Raw genomic sequence first — 19,609 nt, 5'->3', positions numbered from 1 at the left:
AAATTTCAATATTACATAAGCTATTTTTCTGCCGCGCCAAGAGGTCACCTCACCGCCTGCCCTTTTCAGGCACATCGGCGCTAGTCCCCTTTTGGTCTAAGCCGAGGCTAAAAATTAAAGAAGAAAAGCACGGACCAACTGCGCGTCACGTAAAAAAAAAAAGTTGCGTTTTTGCCAAGACTTTTACCTCTATTGCGGGTCTAAATAAGGAAATATTGTTTTTTTTTCGTGACTCGCGCGCGACGTGAAAGCCGCAGCAAAGAAAGCGAACATCGCATCTTATCTTTTTTTTTCTCTTTCGTCGGTGGCGGGAAGACGCTGGCTGGCAACGTCGAGGATATTCATTCACCAGCACGATTTTGTATTTTATTGATCCTACCTACTACTAGATGAATTGAGAGTGGCTATTCACAAGGGGACAAAGGGGACTCGGTTCGCTCTCGTCCGTCCGCGGTGTCAATCGATATATTGAACAATAACTGCAGCAGCCATGGTGGATGTCCACGAAGACGATGCCGTCCCATCATCTCCTCCCTCGCTCAATGCGACTGAGGACACGCTGCCCTCCTCTCCTCCTCCTATGAAGCCGAAGAAGAAGCCTCCAGTCACTCCCCGGTCGTTTCGGCGCTTCTTCACTCCCAGGTCTTCTCTCAACGCTCCCAATACCCGGAGCCGGTCCATACGAAACGCTCTGCAGGAGATCACGTCCTCTCCGGCCTTGAACAGGCTGGGACCGGCGTTTCCTGGCGTCCCTGATAGCAGTGACTGTGCAATTGCCAGTTCTTCACCGTGCCAGGATTCGTTCCGTACACCTAGCAAGAAGAGAAGGCTCTCCTTCTGCGGACTAAGCTCGCCTCCTCTCCAATCATCCCCGCTGAGACGAGTGCGGATTGCACCACCAATCTTTGATGATGCATCGTCACCGAAGAGAGGCAATATCTTTGCCCCGGCTGATGAGGTTGATGAACCAGAAGCCGAGGAGCCGATTGAGACTCTTCAAATGCCAGCTCCGTTGCGTCGATCTAAGGTTCTAGGCCAAACATCATCAAGTTTACATGTACGCAGCTTTGGTCTGTCCAGACGCTCCAGAACGACTATACGGGCTTCAAGTGGCATCAGTACGTACCAGCCAGACTAATATACGTATGCTTTAGCGGAGTATCAGAACTGACTCTTCATAGACTGGCAGGACGAGACGGCAAGCTTCTATAGCAAGTCTGAAGATAGTCATGCTTGCTGGAAAGGGGAGTATCCCGTAACACCATACTGTACCGCCTCGTGTAACAGTAAGTTATTGTTTCTATACCCTGAACCATAAATATATAAAGTTAAAAACTAACAATATAAAGCCAATTCCTTGGTTGCTGTTGGGGATGAAGCTGGTGGTATCAGACTGCTGGATACCTCTCCCGATGTTGAGAACGGATTTTCTAGCGCGTATTTATCATTCCCGTCCATGCATAAGAACTCCATAATGGACCTTGAATTCTCCAGTGATGATAAACTGTTAGCCACAGCATCCGGAGATCAAACCTCCCACATTATTGATATGACTACCCAAACCCCTATCTACTCTCTGTCCAAGCATACTTGCTCCGTCAAACGGGTGCAGTTCCAGCCTGGAAGCAACAACAACGTAGTTGCAACATGCAGCCGAGATGGCAGCGTCAATATATGGGATCTAAGATACAAGGCCTATGACAAGCCAGCTTTCCGGTTGCAATGCTCTCTTGGTGACGATGATGATGACACTCTCAGGCCACCGGCCAAGATGAAGTACGCTCAAACGTCCAAGACCATTACAGGTGCACACCTGGAGAGAGCTCGCACCAAGTCCGAACAGGAATCCCAGCTACGTCGTGATGACACGACCGTCACGTCGGTTTCCTTCCTGAACCCCGGCCGTGAACACTTGTTTGTTACCTCCTCGGAATCAAACGCCTGTGTGAGGCTGTGGGATCTTCGAACTGCATACACTTTACGACGAGCTGCTGTTCCGCTGGCTTCAACCCGCCAGCCTGACAGTCATTCTCGCTTCCGCCAGTTCGGCCTGACCTCCCTAACCTTTAATACAGACGGAAGTAGACTCTACACCCTCTGCAGAGATGGTACTATTTATGCATATTCGACCCCCCATCTACTTCTGGGCAACTCTCCTGAAATGTCACAGCCCAACAACACCCCCGGACGACGATATCCTGCAGAAGAGGCTAAGCCCGGTCTAGGCCCTCTGTACGGCTTCCGTCACCCACGGCTGATGGTTGGTTCGTTTTTCGTCAAGCTTGGCCTCCGCCGACCAGCTGACGATAAGACTGAACTTCTGTCGGTTGGAAGCAGTGATAACTGTGCCATACTCTTCCCTACAAATGAAAGATACCTTACTCCTTCCCTTGCATCGTCCACCAACCAGCCTCCGTCTACTACCCCAACCACCAACACATCCTTACCTCCCATACAGTCCGCTGCTGAGCATCGTCTACGTCCTTGTCTTCGGAGGTCAAACTCTAGCTCAAGTCTCTCTGACAGACTAGAACATACTATCCCCATATACCAACATGGAACAGCCCTGGTTGAGGGTCATAATAAAGAAGTTACTGCTGTCTCATGGGCACACGGAGGTGAATTGGTCACTGTCAGCGATGATTTGCATGCGAGATGCTGGCGTGAGGGTCCCGCGGCTCGAAAACTCCGACGTGATGGGGATATAAACGGACAACGATGGCAGTGCGGTTGGGCAGACGTCAAGGACCCATCCTATGATGACGACGAAGCGTAATTGAACTTATTTTCTCTTTCCTTACAGCGTTATACTCATGATGACATCTCTCGGGAGATAGGGTTGAACCTTCGGCGTTGTCTTCCTTACTTTCTCTCTCGGCTGGAATATTTTCGTTTAGTTTTAGCATATCCATACACTACAGAATTAGCGAGTTATGATACTTTCAATATAGCATATCACCCTCTCCTTATTTCCATTAGTAAAAAGAAACCATGTCCAAAACTAGACGCAAAATAGTAGTGTAGTCTATGCGAATCGAAGCTTTTATATTCTTTTCTCTTTCCAGGACATTAAGAGATATGCATTATGCTGTGGTAGCTCGGATAAGCTATCATATAACAGGCATGGTACATGGTTCCGTTTCAACATTAAATCTAATGGCCATGTCCGTCATCTTCGCGCTTCTCGGGATCCAGTTTAATCATGGTATCGATTCTCATGATGGCAATGCATGCTTCGACGGCACTCTTAAGCTGCTTCACTTTACTCATGCTGGGTTCCAGGACACCAGCCTTGACGGAATCAGTTACTCGGCCCTTCAGGAGCTCGAGCCCGTAGTTTCGATAGTTCTTTTGCTTTGCGATAGCTTTATCGGCTTCATTGGCAACGCCCTCTTGGACACGGAGGGCGTGGGCGTGGCGAGAGCGTAGCTGGGCTACAAGCTCGGACGCGTCTTTGGCGGCATTGACAGCCAGTGTCTTGGGGATGATGAGTAGAGACTGGGCAAATTCACCGATTGCAAGTTGCTCTCGGGAGCTCTAAACATGGGTGGTCAATTGGGGTTTCGCCAAATGTAAAATGTTATAATCAGAGTCTACTTACCACTGTGCTTGCAAACTCCTCAAGGTAGATGTGAAGAGCTGTCTCTACAGCACCGCCTCCAGGAACAATGGAACCACTCTCGAGTGTTCGCTTGACAGCACACAGAGAATCATGGACTGATCGTTCCATCTCGTCTAGTTGGAAATCGTTAGATCCACGGAGAATGATTGACGCGGAGCTGAAGACTTTGGTTCCCTTGACCAGAATACACTCGTCATCGGATATTCTCTCCTGCACAACTTCGTCTGCGTAGCCCAAGCTGGAGGTTTCAAACTTCTCGTCTCCGTTGAGATCAGAGAGCGTGCTGAGGAGAGTGGCACCGGTAGCCTTGGCGATTCTTCGCAAGTCTTCCTTCTTGCATCGTCGAACAGCCATGGCACCCTTTTCTACAAACATCTTCAAGCACATGTCATCAATTCCCTTGGTGGTGAAGATGACGTTAGCACCAGCCTTGAGGATCATCTCTATTCTGTCAATGACAATGCCAGCCTCTCGCTCACGGATCTTCTCCAGCTGGGTTGGATCTTCAACAGTAATGTGAACTCCGAGCTTCATTCGCTCCTTCTGAAGGTTCATGTCAAGACAGGCAATTTTTGCATCTGTTATTCTGGTGGGCATAGCCTGGGACGCAATAGTGCAGTTCAAAGCATAACCGTTTACCAGTATCGACTCCGTGGCACTCTTTCCGTGTGCTTTAAGCAGGTTGACCGCCTTGACGGGGTATTTTACTTCACCCTTGGGAGATGTCGTCTTGACGGAGAGCATAGCATCGACAACCATCTTTGCAAAGAAATCCATGTCCGACCCGATAATCTTGCTGGACATGGAGGTTTTGGCAATGTTCAGCATGCTGTCTTTCTCCAAGTTTTCGACCTTGATGCTGATGTTTTCGTTCATATATTTTACAGCCTCGCGGAGGGCCAACCTGTATCCGGTTATGATGGTGGTGGGATGTATCCTATTCTTCATCAATTCGTTTCCACGTCGAAGGAGTTCCGCTGCTATCAACACGACTGAGGTTGTGCCATCTCCAACCTAGTTGACCGTCAGCGAGCCGTTGATACTTGCTGATATGTATAAAAACAAAAGCTTGAAGTACCTCCTTGTCTTGCTGCTGGGCGAGATCGACCAAGATCTTTCCAGCCGGGTGTTCGACATCGAGTAAGCTCAAAATCGTAGCTCCATCGTTTGTGACTGTGACATCCTGTGTCAAATGTAAGCACAACCAGCATAAACCAAGGTCGAATTGGCGATGTTTACCCCTATATCATCCACCATCATCTTATCTAGCCCGGAGGGGCCAAACGAGCTTTTCACCACATTGGCGATGGCCTGTGTTGCGAGAACTGGAAAGACGCCTTAGAAACAACAGCTGCATCCATCGAGAGAGAGCTTCAACGCACCATTCTGATCGCGAATGTCAGAGCCACTCAACTTGGTTCCTCCTAGGACTGGTATACCAAACGGCGGCCTGTCAGCTTAGCTGCCTTGCGGGTCAAGCAAGCAATAAACAAGGGGGCTCAACTCACACAGGGTCCCGGAATTCCGCGACTGCTCAAAGATGCTTGCCATGGCCGTCTCTCAGCGCCTGGATGCCTTCGTCTGCCGGTGCCTCAAGCCTGTATAACCGTCGTTCAAAGAGCCGCAAACAAGAATGGTTGCCGTCGGTTGTTTTTCTCTTCTTGTCCAGCGCAAAAGAAGAACAAAAAGCAGCTTTTGGGCCTATTCTGCCACCTCGAAGGCGGTGAAACTCTTTTTGTGTGGCATTTTCGACCCCTCCAAACTTTTTGTGCGTGTGGGGGAAAAAAGAAGGACAAAACTGCATGTACAACTTCACAGCATCCGGCGCTTCAACAATCTCAGCTCTTCTCTACTGCTCGACACAGCTTGATACTGGTTGCTACTCGAAGGAACAGCCATGTCGGGCCAGGAATCTGCTGCTCCCGCCGCCGCGACCGAGCCGACTTCGCTTCCTGAGCGCAGCGCAAACCCCGCAGGCGACGCTGCCGCCCCCCAGCCAGCAGAGATATCGAAGAACGCCGCGAAGAAGGCTGCTAAGAAGGAGAAGCTTGCTCAGGGCAAGGCTGGGAAGGCAGAGAAGGCAGAAAAAGGGATTGGGCACAGTGGAACGAAGCATGCAGCTGTGAAGCCGGCAAAGAAGAAGGGCGATGGACCTGCGCTGATCGGTATAGATGTGGCCAAGGAGGACGATTTTGCAGCATGGTACCAGCAGGTACTGCTCAAGGGCGAGATGCTGGACTACTATGATGTATCTGGATGCTTTGTTCTTAAGGTATGCTGGTTTTTACTGCTACAGTTTGGGTTTACAGGCTGGGGAGTCACAGCAAGTCACTAACTATGGCTATAGCCTCACTCCTTTTTCATATGGGAACAGATCCAGAGCTGGTTTGATGCCAAAATCAAGCAGATGAATGTCAAGAACTGCTCATTTCCCCTATTCGTGTCCGAAGATGTTTTGAAGAAGGAAAAAGACCATATAGAGGGCTTTGCTGCCGAAGTTGCTTGGGTGACTCATGCGTAAGCACTACCCCCTTTGTCTCTTTAAGTGGCTACCAAAACCATTCAACTGACGATGCTTCATAGTGGAAACTCTCCTCTCGAGAAGAAAATAGCTATTCGTCCCACTTCCGAAACTGTTATGTACCCATACTACGCCAAATGGATTCGAAGTCACCGCGACCTGCCACTCAAACTCAACCAGTGGAACTCTGTCGTCAGATGGGAGTTCAAGAACCCACAGCCATTCCTGCGTACAAGAGAGTTCCTATGGCAAGAAGGTCACACTGCTCATTTAACAAGAGAAGAAGCTCATACGGAGGTTCTCCAGATTCTCCAGCACTATGCTCATGTTTATGAAGAACTTCTCGCTGTCCCTGTCATTCAGGGTCAGAAGACCGACAAAGAGAAATTTGCCGGTGGTCTATATACCACTACCGTAGAAGGATACATTCCAGCCACTGGACGTGGAATTCAGGGAGGAACATCTCACGGCCTTGGCCAGAACTTTAGCAAGATGTTCGGTATCACTGTTGAAGACCCATCTGCCCGCCCAGACGAGAAGAAACCACCATTGCATGTCTGGCAGAACTCTTGGGGTCTGTCCACTCGAACCATCGGTGTGATGGTCATGATCCATGGTGATAACCGTGGATTGGTTCTTCCACCACGTGTTGCCGATATCCAAACCGTCATTGTTCCCGTTGGTCTGGGCGCAAAAACCCCAGACGAGGAGCGCGCAGCTATAATGGCTGAGATTGAAGCCATAGCCACGGTACTATCTGCAGCCGGCGTCCGTGTTGAAGTTGACAAGCGTGATGGATATACCCCTGGATGGAAGTTCAATGACTGGGAGCTTAAGGGCATCCCTCTCCGCCTAGAATTTGGCCCTGGGGAATCTGCTGGCTCCTTTGTCACTACCTCGCGTCGTGACATCGCTGGAAAGGAGGGCAAATCCTCCATTCAGATTAAAGACCTGGGTACCGCTGTTCCCGCCTTGCTTGAGACCATACAAGCAGACCTCTACTCCCGTGCTAAGGCATCATTTGATGAGAACCTTAAGAAGATCACTAACTGGGATGATTTCTGTCCTGCCCTGAACTCCAAGAATATATGCATGATTCCACACTGCTTGACCGAGGAATGTGAGGATCAGATCAAGGAGATGAGTGCCAGAAAGGCCGAGGAGGAGTCTGGTGAACCCCAAGATGCCAAAGCTCCAAGCATGGGTGCTAAGAGTTTGTGTATTCCGTTCGATCAGCCAGAAGGTATCGAACTTGGAGTAACCAAATGTACCAACCCCAAATGTGAAAAGACTGCCGAGAAGTGGTGCATGTTTGGACGTAAGTGCTCCCCATTCTATTGAACTAACTAGTTATTTTATTGGCCGAGTCTAACTTGCTTTTTCCAGGATCATATTAAACGAATCCTCCTTTTGATACCACAAGATTAAGCCTTCACTGCTTTGCAACATACCTAGGAGTTACTTAGCCATTGAATTCAATGAATTTTTGTACTTTATTTCTCAATGATTGATGTCATGATCATATCTAAAGGTGGCGAATCGAATAGATATACAAGAGTATATTCTATAGCTCCACACTTTACAGCCTCCCAACCTCTACTGAATTCTACCGTTGACGCTATAACTCAACTGAAAATCGAGTCCGCAAGTACTCCCCGTATCGATAAAACAACCATGGTACCGGCGTGAACGCCAGGATAATGAATCCTAGCACACTATTGCCCCAACCCAATCCCAGCTTTCCATATAGTGGCCCTGCAGCAAGGTCGAGAAAAGCACCGAATGGCGAGCGGATGAGTAGATTGGCAGCAAGTGCGGAGGCAGCGGCCTGCGGTCCGAATGCATCAACACAGTAAATCTGGGCCGGGGTCATTATAAACAGCGATGAAAACCCCATGATGACTGTCCCTAATATCGGTATCGTCCAGTGTGTATGGTAATGCGCGGCCCAGCCATATATGAAACAGCCAATTGGGGTTGCAAGTCCGAACCATTTCATCGGAATCAAACGCTGCTCTGGTTTGGCCATGGACTCCCCTGGTTTCTTAACCAGCACCCTATCACTCACGACGGAAAATACAGCCAAACCTATCATCATCCCAACACCGAGACCAAGGTATGCAAGGCCAGACGTCCCACTGCTAAATCCATAAGTATTCTGGAATACTGATGGGAAAGTAGCGAAAAGCAGGAAAAAGAAGCCATATACTAGCCCTGCATATAGGGCAAGGAGTAAAACTATAGGTGAGAAAATGAGCAACTTCATCGGACGGATAATTGCCTGGAGGATCATTTGATGAGGAGCCCCCTTTTTGACCAATTTCGGTTTGAGATTTGGGTTTCCTGTCTTTTTTCTTAGGCGTTTCGCCTTGTTCTGCAATATGGTTGGTGCGTACGTCTCCTTTAGGAATAAGAAAGTACCGATGCTAATAATCCCAGCCTGTGAATACATCAGAATCAAACCTAACCTAACTGTAGCAGGAGTAGCCTACCAATATCAAAATAACCCTCAAGGTCCAGCGCCAGGTGGCATACTGGGATATAAAACCACCGATAGCAGGGCCAAGAACCTATTCGTGTGCCAAGTCAGTAGGATTATTGGTTACTCCTCGGGTAGAAGATCACATACAGGGCCTAGCATGGGCCCCAGAGTGAATATGCTTATAGCCCTTCCTCGCTCCTCCTGAGGGATGATATCAGCTAATGTGCCCCCTCCTATACTCATGGGACCGGAGGCAGCACAGCCGCATATAAATCGAAAGGCAAGGAACATCTCCACATTGGTACTGAATGTGCATCCTGCGGTAAAGGCCAGGAATACCAGGATACATGTGTAGTAAATGACAAGGCGGCCGTATAGTTCGGAGAGAGGCCCAAATATAATCGGACCTAGAGCAAATCCAAGCACGTAAATGCTTATTATCATGTATTCAACGGTAGGATTGGTGATGTGGAACTCATGTGTCATTTGCTTTACCCCGGGGGCAAATATCGTTGCGGCTAGATTCCTGAGTTTATGGATTAAATTAGTTAGGCTTCTGCGCTCTGACTGGTGCCAGTGTAGAAAGAGGAAAATCCACCTACGAGGTAAACGTATAAGAGCTCACAAATATGATGATCAGTATCCTCCTTGTTGATGACCAATTGAGCGGGTTCTCCGGATCATCAGGCCCATCCCAGTCAACAATATTGGGGTCTGGAGATTGCTGGTTGGCTTCCACCCTCTCGAGCTGGGCATCTCCCTCAACCTTCTCCGCGGCCAGGCTCCCATTGGTGTGTTGTGTAGTAGTTTCAGGTATGCTGGATGGGCTCGTTGGCTCTCCCATCGTAAGCAAGCTTTCTCTGACTCCCGGACCGCCTTGTAATTAATCAACCTGGAGTACTCTGCAAAGGTGAGGTTGAGCCAAGAGGGTATAGTTGATGCGAGATGGGAATAACATCCATATTTGCAGGGACCGAGACTCGGGTGTCAGATAGGCAGGATATCACCAACATCTCCCTTCAACACGCAGAACCGTCGCCCTGCTACGCCGCATGTCCTACACTCGTCGCCTTTTGATATCCTCAGAGGTCGATACACAAGTACATACTTACTACATACATGGCTACGTTGTTACAGAGTGGAGCCGCGCCGGAACACGATCCCGGCGCCACGGGTCAGGAGGAGGCCAGTGCTTGGCTCGGCGGGCCGCATTCAAGCTTATTTGGCCTCGTATATCTCAAACGCCCGTCCCCAACTTCGCAACACGCGGTTACACCTTGTGCGCCTTGCGTCTGCCAGCGTAGGACGGTTGCAGAGAGAGTCACATCGGATGTGCAGGATGGACAGAAACTGTTCGTTGCACTAGTTATCCAATGCAGGTAGCCCACTTGGGTCGGGAGAAAAGGACAGATAGCATGGTAATATCTGGCCATTTATGCATAGCTCCGAATTTATCGCAGTTATCACGGCGTACAGCGATTTGCTACGGATAAAAGGAGAATCTGGAGATGAAACATCCTTTGTCCTTTCCTGAAATACTAGTGTCAGCGCCGTGTCCGCCTGAAATCAGTTTGACTCTGACTAACATCCCACGATTAGTCTACATTCCGTACTAACCATTGAACGGCTATACCTGCTAGAACAGGACCAAGCTGTCTCGAACATCGATGATGCCTAGTAATTTACTGCCAGGATAATGTCTGCAGCGACTCATCCGATATATTACCTGAGAATACGCAGCATGACATCAAAAATGCGGTGTATGAGACAGCTGCGCTCCGCTTCTTACTTACATGCATATAGTGCCGGGGGATCGTAGGTTTTCGCCCTTGGTTTGAGATGTCCTTGTTACACATCGCGTTTGTCCTGTTTCCAGGGCAATTTTATGGTAGGACAGCCTTGATGCCATGTAGCTTACTTCATATAATAACAAGACAGATTAAACTGCAGGTGCCGTGAGGCCGATAATTCTGGTATATTCGATGCAACTAACTATCAAAAGGTAAGGAAATAATATATGGGGGAATCACAAAGAATGTAAGATAAAAAAAGCACATAAGTAAACGCTTAATGAAATGCCTGCGTGGTGCGAAGGAGAGATGCAACAAAGTACATCATCCAAAGAGTAGTACATCATCTGATATACAAACATAGGAAAAGTCATAACCAGGACATACCAAACGATTGGCATCCAACCAGCCAGTTGACCGGTCAAGACTGTAGGATGCAACCGGGTTGCCTGAGAAAGTAAACGGTAGAAGGTAGAAATTTAACTGCCAATTATCCGAAAGGGCATTCGTTTTCGTCCAGAAGAAGTAGAGAGAGGGCTAATCGGGCTTTTCTTGGTGCCGCTAGAAGGGGGATCATAGAGAACGTTGTTGGTTGTGGTGTTGGAAATGACAATGGGGATGTGTTTTGGGCGTGAGGATTTGCGACAGGGTATGAATAAATGTAGTTTCGAGGACTTCATGGTTGTCGAGCGTTTTCTCCTGAGACCAGAATATGGCTTCTCCTCAACATCGCTGAAAATAGTTACTACAGGTGGGGATATGTCGCCCATGTGAACACCATCTCTGCCATTAATAGACATGGATGGTTTCATGGTCTGCGGTGTATCGAAGATGGAGACTGCCTTCGAAATGTAACCATTCGAAAGCTGCTGACGGAAATGCAAGCTCGAGTGTCCAATCGGATCTTTGGTTTGGTACATATCAGACACCTGACCTGTAGCTACAGATACTTGTTGCCGTCTTCCATGCAAGCAATCGTTGGGTTCAAAAATCCGTACTCTAGGACTGGGCGCTGGCTGAGAGCAGGAATGCCTTCTCTTGAGGGCAACGGAGTTGCTGTTTTCCGGATCCAGTTCTTTGATTGCTGGAAACGATACCTCACGCCCCTGGGAGTCTGGCCTCGATTGATGGTCACAACAGAAGCTTCGTTTGGATCGTACGCTCCCTTCTCTCGAAGAAATGCTCCGTGTTGCTGAGAGGGCCGTCATCGGCCGGGTCGTATACTTCTCCGTTTGTTTTCCGTTCGTGCTTAGGTCTGGTGTGAGAGACGGCACAGGCGAGACGGGGCTCGGGCTCTGCGGGTTAAGGTGGCTGAAGGCATCATGACTGTTTATTTCGCGGATGATGGCATCCTGGAGGGATTCGAAGGTGGGGCGCGTTGCATTCGTTTGGGACGATGCGTATGCTTGTTTGAATAGGTTCAACATTTCCGAAGCTGTGAAGCCAGTAAGCCTTGGGGACGGGTTTATTGGACTTGTAAGGGCTATCGGACTGTTTACTATTTCATCCAGCGTTGAGCTGGGCTCTCGGCATGGAGAGACTGGAACTGGTCTCAAAGGGGACTTTTTAGATATCTTTGCAAACTTCTTTCCGGGAGCGGCCAGTTGAGTGTTGATAGACAGATCCCGCACATTTCTCTTGACTCGTCTGCGAGCACTGTTTGGTGACAACAAGCGGTTTGACGAGCTATGTGCAGGGCTGGATGAATTTTCTTGTGACTCGGACTTAGACGTCGATTCTCTAGCCGTCTTAGGGTCGTCATTGGACGATTTCGATAGTGGACGTTCAATTGTCTGCTCACAGCCCTGCTCAGCTTGGGAAATATCTTGAGTTCTTCGTGCTTGTGGGAGTTTTTTGCTGGCTGTAGAGGCTTCATTGGGGTTCTGTTCCTCGTCTTCGGCGGGGTGAACGGAGAAGTTAGGAGCAGATTTCCTTGACCTCAATGGGTTATTTTCGTCCATGTCTGCCCTCAACTTCTTCCCGCTCGATAATTCGTTCCTGTTACTTGAGCATGAGGGATGCCTGCGGATATCTTGGTCCGAAGCAATGGTTCGAAGAGCAGCTGTTTCTTCACATAAACTTGAATCTGACTCTCGCTGGCTCTTCTTCACCCTCCTTGCCACAGCTCGCTTCTGGTTATTTCCGGCTACTTGCTCTTCTCCCGGAGGAGGCGAAATGAGAATAGGGGGACTGAACGGTACCATATTTCGATCTGCTACATCTTCTTGGTATATTGCAGATATAACGTGGGAATAACGACTTGGACAGCTTCCATGTTCCTGGCCGCCGCCGGCAAGGTTTCGTTCGGCAATATCTTCGTTGTAGGAGGTGGTGGTCAATGGCACAACGGTTGGGGCATGATATAGACTCTGCTTGGAGAATATAGCCTCCAGCACATCAACATGGCGCCTGGTTCGTCGAGGAGACGACATATGACCTAGACAGGAACGCCTTTGGGGCGGGCGTGATTCCAGCTGTTCGTGTAGGTCTTCGAATTGCTTTTCAAATCCAATATATTGGGGAGTGCTTCTATGGCGAAGGCGAGATGGTCGAGTTTCCGGAGAATCTGACTCTTGAGCGAGAGGAGAATATGAGTTCTGCCCTCCGTCAGTTATGTCGTAATGAAATATGGGCCTCTCCGAGCTAAATAGTTTCCTTAGGGCCGACATAGCTCCTTCGCCCGATACGCCCTTTTTGTATTGGTAAAGGGAACAGGAGAGTGGGAATACGGAGCATGTTCAGGATTGGCTTGCAAATTTTATCGTGATGACATGCAGCCGAACTATGTTAAGGCCAGTGTAGAGCATTATTGGTCGAGAGCCATTTCCTTCAGTCTTTCTGAAAAGGGGTCGTATTTTGAGAGAAGCTCCCCTGGACACAGGTAAGGATGTTTTTCTTAGGTCTAGTCTAGTCCAGGTTCAACCTTGTAAAGGTAAAGAAATTCAACCGAAAGTGTTCGGAGAAGTGAAAAAAAAAAAACGCTTGAGTATACTCCATAAGGAAGACTGGAGACCTTATACCCGGGCAGGAAAACTGAATATATACGAGGCCCTCCTCAGCCTAACCTGCGATCGACATAAGGGGTGGAGTGTTAGGCGTTCCTTGGATATTCTATTTCCATTATCAATGCATATTCAAACTATACCGCCTCCACAGACACTCTAATGAGCAAATAAATATGGAAGAGTCTGGGCCACTTACGTAGCATGATGCATATACTCCGGGCTCACTCATACATACTTTATACAGAATATATCCCAACACTGTTGAGCCAAGGTGACCCAAACTGCGACAAGTTTCGCTCTACGGAAAGCTCCGTAACTGTTGACTCCGTGGCTCGACTTTCCCGGCATTGGCAAGGTTGAAAGAGGACGCTTCAGGGGCACACTTCCCAGTACCCGAACTAGACAGTTGACTTCGGGTGGGGAAATACACCAATTGAGCCGGCTCCACAGAAGCGTTAGTATATTCCATCCCAGGGCATTGATCAGGACGATCGCAAGGAACACTTCAAGATTAGTGCCTTGGCTGCTTTGACGAGCCGCTCTCCCAGCGAGTGAGGGGAGGACGTTAAAGCAAGCTGCATATATTCCGCTGTACCAAGATGCATGCTTCCTACACCAGCACCTGGAATTAATTCGGCCGCCTCCTAAAAGTACCCCATACTAAGGACGCTCCTCTGAATTCAAGAAATGTGAAACTTCTTCTGAGGGCCTATGCATTCGACTAAGAAATCCCCGGCCGGGACGGACCATGAGCCAAACTCAGCCTTCGGCCAACAAGGGTCTCCCTAGTTGGTGGTGTGATGTCTTTCCCTCTCGCACAGAGAGAGAGGCATCGGGATCGCGACCATTCGCTGGCACAATGACAGGAGCAAGTGGACACGATTGATCGGTTTAAGCTACCTGGGGGACCAAGGATCCAGGATTACAGCATTGCCTTGCAAGATCCGCCCTCCTATCCCGTACATCTCGATCGACTGCCTTGCCCCTGAGATAAAAAGCTCCTTCACGTCTTGGAGCCGCCCTTGGTTGAATGCTGTCCGGAGCCTTTTGATAGACAACAGCATAGGGATTAGAGAACGGCAAATTCCCAGCATGGATTCCCCTTGTGCTTCACTTCTTCTCGCCCGGGTTACGATTTCGACGTGGGAAGACGCAGTTTCAGCCACATCAGTCCACAAATCGACCTCGCCAGTGCTCTTTGTCTAAATCCCTGAGAAAGCCAGCATGGCGTCAATCCATGAGCAGTCTATCTCTGCCTGGGAGAGGGATACTCCCAAGCAGTCAGACTTTTGGGCTTCGTACCTGATATCAAGATACGAGCTGGCGATGTTGCAGTTGATGAATCTCAGGTTGAGGTCAAGAGGTTGAAAGTAACCACATCGAGCCGTATCACGTAAGCGTCCGTTTCTGGAATTTTTATGTAGAAACTTAAGCCTCGATCTACACGGCAAATATTGGACTGCATTCCAATAGATCGACTATTGAACTAAGAATAAACCTAAGGTTATTCGTTTGCTTTATATAGATGCGCTGTCTGTCCAGACGATCATGGGACGGGATTTGGCGTTATCTCTGACCATCGAATTTTCCCGTCGATAACCAGCGAGCTAGCTGAGCTGGAGGGGGACTTCAAGTTGATAGAACTACACGGCGTACGGAGCAAGGACCTTGACGACCCTTAGAAGCCCTCCTTTCGAGTGACAGCCTGCTGACAAGCTGTTGTTTTTGAGGCGGAGATAAGGAGGCTGACATAGGTCGCTGGGCAAGCCGTCAGCTGCCTCCCATTACGAGTGTTGCCATCACGGGCCACTGGGCTATACTGTCCAACACAGCCATGGTTGTATATGTCACCGCCAGAGCCCAGAATTATATAGGCGTTGTGAAACCAACAGCGCCCCTCTGAAGAAGTCTACTCTGGCAAAGCTCTTCGGTTCCTCAAGTCCGGCTGATTCCAGTGCCGTATCCCCGGTAATTAACTAACCCACGGTTCGCATAAGTGTTATATAGATCCCGTATTAGCCGCTCCAGGCTGGTCTATATGCTAGAAAGCCAGATCTGTTAGGCCACCTAGATCGGACACCACGGTACCATTTGCTATTTTGACATCCGAAGAAGCTAGCCAGTAACACTATAAGGCTCTAGCACTTGGCTGGTGGCAAGTGCGTTCGAAAGCTCATGTCAATGAAGGGATAACTCAGTGTAACTTGACACTGATATCCAGCTAGTCATATGTCAGCATCTCTAACTATTGCGTACTTCATGTTGGATAGCACATGTCAACAACGCTCCTTGCTGAAGCTTTTTGCAGGTCCATGCTACCGTTGCAGAAGGGATGCATAGGCGGGGTTTAGACACTCCCATCGTACATTATATATCCTGATTGATGGAATTGAAAACATACCTTGACAGCTTCAGGTCCACAGACACAGTCACAGAAATAACGAGCCATGGAAAGCAAAGAGTTTGGAACAGCTATCCCCACACCAGGCGTAGATATACCGATCTCATCGTCCACGGTAAATGTGCGGGTTATCGATACGTATGTCCACAACACCTCCCATTAGTCACCCAATTAACAGCTGAATCGACACCAGCAACACTCTTGTCCATTTGAACCCGAAACTGTTCTGGGAGCCAATGATCGAGGGATTCACCGGCTTCCACGCACCTTCATACTGCTTCCTCGTATCCAGCGGCACCCGGAACGCCGTATTTGATCTCGGTATCCGTACCGACTGGCGGAACTATGCTCCAAAGGTTGTTTCAGTTATTGAAGAAACAACGGTTATCACAGTAGGATCAGATGTAGCCTCGATCATCGAGTCCGATGCTGGTGGCCTTAATCTCCGGCGCGAAGACATACAGGCAGTGATATGGTCACATAACCACTTCGACCATATTGGGGACATGTCTGTCTTTCCACCTACTACGGACCTCGTAGTCGGACCTGGAGCCAGAGATATAGCTCTCTCAGGCTGGCCGCAGAACCCAGACTCATTTGTCCTGGAAAGTGATACTTCTGGAAGAGTCGTTCGAGAGATATCCTTTGACAACTGCCCGAGTATTGGCCGATTTAGAGCCAAGGATTTCTTTGGCAATGGATCCTTCTATCTGCTCGATGCACCTGGCCATGCTCAAGGGCATCTATGCGCACTTGCACGTACCACGGCTGACCCTCCTTCGTTTATTTTCATGGGCGCTGACGCTTGCCACCATCCAGGCGTACTTCGGCCATCGTCATATCTGCCTCTGCCGGTTTCAGTTAAACAGGGCGAAGATAAAAGCACTGGTCATAGAGTCTTGGTTCGAGACTATGCTCGTACAAGATGTCCTACCAAATCAATATTCGAGGTTTCCCATGGATTTCTCTTTCCAGACCGCGATGCGGCCATGGAGACGGTAGGGAAAGTCCAGGAGTTTGATGCTCTAGATAATGTTTTCGTGATTATAAGCCATGACGTCTCTCTCTCAGGCGTGATTCCTCTGTTCCCCCAGACAATTAATAGCTGGAAAACAGATGATTTAAAGGGGAAAACAAGATGGCGATTTTGCGGATATTAATTTTCTCTTCTTTCATTTTCGTTTATCACCATTACATCCAGTAACCACAGCTATCACCTGTACGGCGTATGCTTACAAGACATCTCAGTCTTGGACGGATTTGACGTACATCCTGTTGTCATTTGGTATCTTTCATATACTCCATATAAAAACACTGTTCGCCGAATATGGACGAGATCATCTAGTAAATTGTGGTGGCGATGATAACCTCCAACGGTGCGCCGATATTGCGCCACAGAATATCAATATATGTGGAACAGCGGGGGAGACAGCGCAGTGGCGGGTGTGGTGATCACCTCAAGAAGGATATCACAGACTGGAAGCGAGAAGGCCGCAAGCGATGGTGGAGGCTGGTGTTAACACTCAGTAAGAGCCACCACTACTACCTAGTACATAATACTTGAGATATTGGTGCCTGATCGGTTTTTCTGCGAGATATTACCCTTTTCGCTTCAAATGCCGGGATAATTCGTCGCCTCCTTTCGTCCTAAATTGGCTACCCACATTCAGGGTTAAGATGTTAATTAATTTTGGAGGGGCTTCTTCTTCTATTATATTTCCATCTCACTGCTGCTATCGTGTGGTTTATTGTTCGCTGTTTTACTGATAGCTTGCACGGCAGACTCTTTGACTGCTTCAATAAGAACAGAGTGAGAAGCCTTCGCTGCCGCAATGGCTCCACCCATTAGGGCATCATGATTAGGAGAGTCGTAAGTGCCATCGGAGCTCGCACCAGGCATATCCCCTTTCAGCCATAGTTCCGTGATCTCGTCTAGTGATGGCATATAGCCCACAACACAGGATGAGGATATATTAAGATGCTCTGAAGGGTCTGGGTCAAGCACCACCGTCTTGGTAGATGATGTAGCCCCCTCGCCCGAGCTGCAAGTGTCAACCACAGCCGCAACACCCCCCGCAACGAGGTCTAAGCAATCGATTCTCGCGTCTGCAATAGCCGCAGAAGCCACAGTGACACAGTGCGCAAGGACGTTCATCATGCCCCAGCCATCAGATCCCGTCAAGGTCTCTGCAGTTGACATGTCTCCCCACCAGCGATCATCTTCCCCCTCTAAGATCATGATTGTGATATCTAATCCGCTTTTGGGCCATCGATCGCCAATGATAGCTCCACGAAGGGCGTTTTCAAGGTGAACCCCCAAGTCTCTCTCGTTCATGTCGCGAACGTGAGCTCTCCGCCGCCGATTAGCAAAGGGAGCGAATTTGACATGGGCTGATAGTAGAAGGTTTGGAGAAAAAGGGGTCGAGCGCGAGAGTGGTTTTGGTCCATTGACAGAACATATCAGTTTTAGAGACGAAGATGGCGGGATAAGAGAGCCGCCGGAACTGGAATTGGATGGGTGAAGTTCGAAGTACGCTGAGCCAGAGGCCGATGGGATAACTCCCGTTTTTAAATCTAGATATATCAGCACCATGCACTGCTTGCTTCCAGCTCGAATCGTCAGCATCTTACAGATCTTTCTGAGCTCTCTAGTGTCTCTTGTACGAGTCGGCCGCTCAAAGGCCGCTGACTTGTCCTTCCCGTCTGCGCAGGAGACGAACACTGGCGCTCTCGTAGCTCCTGCTGGGCCATTGATCCTCCTTCTATCCGCCATCCCACCGACAGTCACTTATCTTCTCAATGTTGTCTGCTGTATCTTTTTATCGTCTTACGCCCGTCTTTATCGCGAAGTCGTTGATGTAGGTTTTCCGAAAGTGGACGCGTCGGGCCGAGGTTGTTCCGGTTATTTTCTGCACTCAAAAAGCGACCTCACCTCGGAATTTAAAACTCTTTCTTTTCCTTCTTTTCTTCACACAAACAACAGATGAACCGCGCTCGCTCGCCACGATGGAGACGGCCAGAGTTGATGATGCTTTGGAGACTTCCAGTTGAGCTGAGTCGAGCGTGGTTCTGCACACTAAAAGGTAAGGATATGACTGCTTTTCGCTCTTCAATTCCATTTTATGATGCATATTTTCAAAAGTTCTTTCGGCGATTCACAATGAGCCTTACAGAACATGCACTACCATCTGAATACTTCTCTCTTCTTCTCTTTTCGACTAGTATCACATCGTGGGAGGGCCTTCTTGCTGATAGATGAGAATAGGTAACTGCGAGACTGCTCCATGGCCGATCAATTGAGTGGCAAGACAAGCCAATTGAACAGCGTAGGTAAGAAATTTTCCTACAACCGCCTCTACCGCACCAAAATCCTTCATGATGAGAATCATTTTTTCAGTTCTGCTTCTGCAATATCATTGAAGATAACAAAATCTTACCAAACTTCCTGATCACATTCACACCTTTTTGGACTTGTCATTTTGGAGCCACTTATCAAGTTGCATATTGACTAACATGTCCAAGTGGATAACTCTTGTAGATACATCCTACCGTTCGATTTGAAATCATACCAATATCAGCCTCCTGATCCATCGGGTTGCATAAAATGTGAGTTAAAGCGATTTTGCCTCCCATGCTACATCGTGCTACCAAACATACCCAACACATTCCTTCATGATGATACCAAGTCAATCCATTCCAAGATCCCGAAAGGGTAACCTCCATTTGATATCGATGTCTCCGGGCTTGGTTTGAAGGTCTTCTCCCCTCCCTGATACCGGACCTGTCTT

General features: G+C 48.7%; 7 protein-coding genes across 7 annotated transcripts; 3 read left to right on the top strand and 4 right to left on the bottom strand.

Annotated features, from left to right (window-relative positions):
* Positions 1-490: 490 nt before the first annotated feature.
* On the top strand, positions 491-2,776 carry TRV_00209 (uncharacterized protein; the record flags this gene model as incomplete). Its single annotated transcript, XM_003025523.1, has 3 exons — positions 491-1,118; positions 1,182-1,286; positions 1,350-2,776. The coding sequence occupies 3 exons, from the start codon at positions 491-493 to the stop codon at positions 2,774-2,776; spliced, it is 2,160 nt and encodes a 719-aa protein (XP_003025569.1).
* Positions 2,777-3,153: 377 nt separating this feature from the next.
* Positions 3,154-5,007, bottom strand: TRV_00208 (uncharacterized protein; the record flags this gene model as incomplete). The annotated part of the gene is made up of 4 exons (XM_003025522.1): positions 3,154-3,537; positions 3,602-4,636; positions 4,701-4,805; positions 5,005-5,007. The coding sequence occupies 4 exons, from the start codon at positions 5,005-5,007 to the stop codon at positions 3,154-3,156; spliced, it is 1,527 nt and encodes a 508-aa protein (XP_003025568.1).
* A 512-nt stretch (positions 5,008-5,519) lies between these two features.
* Positions 5,520-7,650, top strand: TRV_00207 (uncharacterized protein; the record flags this gene model as incomplete). Its single annotated transcript, XM_003025521.1, has 4 exons — positions 5,520-5,894; positions 5,970-6,139; positions 6,206-7,461; positions 7,610-7,650. The coding sequence occupies 4 exons, from the start codon at positions 5,520-5,522 to the stop codon at positions 7,648-7,650; spliced, it is 1,842 nt and encodes a 613-aa protein (XP_003025567.1).
* A 111-nt stretch (positions 7,651-7,761) lies between these two features.
* TRV_00206 (uncharacterized protein) lies at positions 7,762-9,469 on the bottom strand (the record flags this gene model as incomplete). The annotated part of the gene is made up of 3 exons (XM_003025520.1): positions 7,762-8,583; positions 8,773-9,151; positions 9,228-9,469. The coding sequence occupies 3 exons, from the start codon at positions 9,467-9,469 to the stop codon at positions 7,762-7,764; spliced, it is 1,443 nt and encodes a 480-aa protein (XP_003025566.1).
* A 1,425-nt stretch (positions 9,470-10,894) lies between these two features.
* Positions 10,895-12,847, bottom strand: TRV_00205 (uncharacterized protein; the record flags this gene model as incomplete). Its single annotated transcript, XM_003025519.1, has 1 exon — positions 10,895-12,847. The coding sequence occupies one exon, from the start codon at positions 12,845-12,847 to the stop codon at positions 10,895-10,897; it is 1,953 nt and encodes a 650-aa protein (XP_003025565.1).
* Positions 12,848-15,867: 3,020 nt separating this feature from the next.
* On the top strand, positions 15,868-16,981 carry TRV_00204 (uncharacterized protein; the record flags this gene model as incomplete). The annotated part of the gene is made up of 2 exons (XM_003025518.1): positions 15,868-15,959; positions 16,015-16,981. The coding sequence occupies 2 exons, from the start codon at positions 15,868-15,870 to the stop codon at positions 16,979-16,981; spliced, it is 1,059 nt and encodes a 352-aa protein (XP_003025564.1).
* Positions 16,982-17,532: 551 nt separating this feature from the next.
* Positions 17,533-18,447, bottom strand: TRV_00203 (uncharacterized protein; the record flags this gene model as incomplete). Its single annotated transcript, XM_003025517.1, has 1 exon — positions 17,533-18,447. The coding sequence occupies one exon, from the start codon at positions 18,445-18,447 to the stop codon at positions 17,533-17,535; it is 915 nt and encodes a 304-aa protein (XP_003025563.1).
* Between the last annotated feature and the right edge of the window lie 1,162 nt (positions 18,448-19,609).

This window comes from Trichophyton verrucosum (assembly GCF_000151505.1).
Source record: "Trichophyton verrucosum HKI 0517 chromosome Unknown contig00019_1.f1.exp, whole genome shotgun sequence".
NCBI lineage: Eukaryota > Fungi > Ascomycota > Eurotiomycetes > Onygenales > Arthrodermataceae > Trichophyton > Trichophyton verrucosum.
The sequence above is the reverse complement of the archived record's forward strand: the minus strand, read 5'-3'. Positions and strand labels throughout refer to the sequence as shown.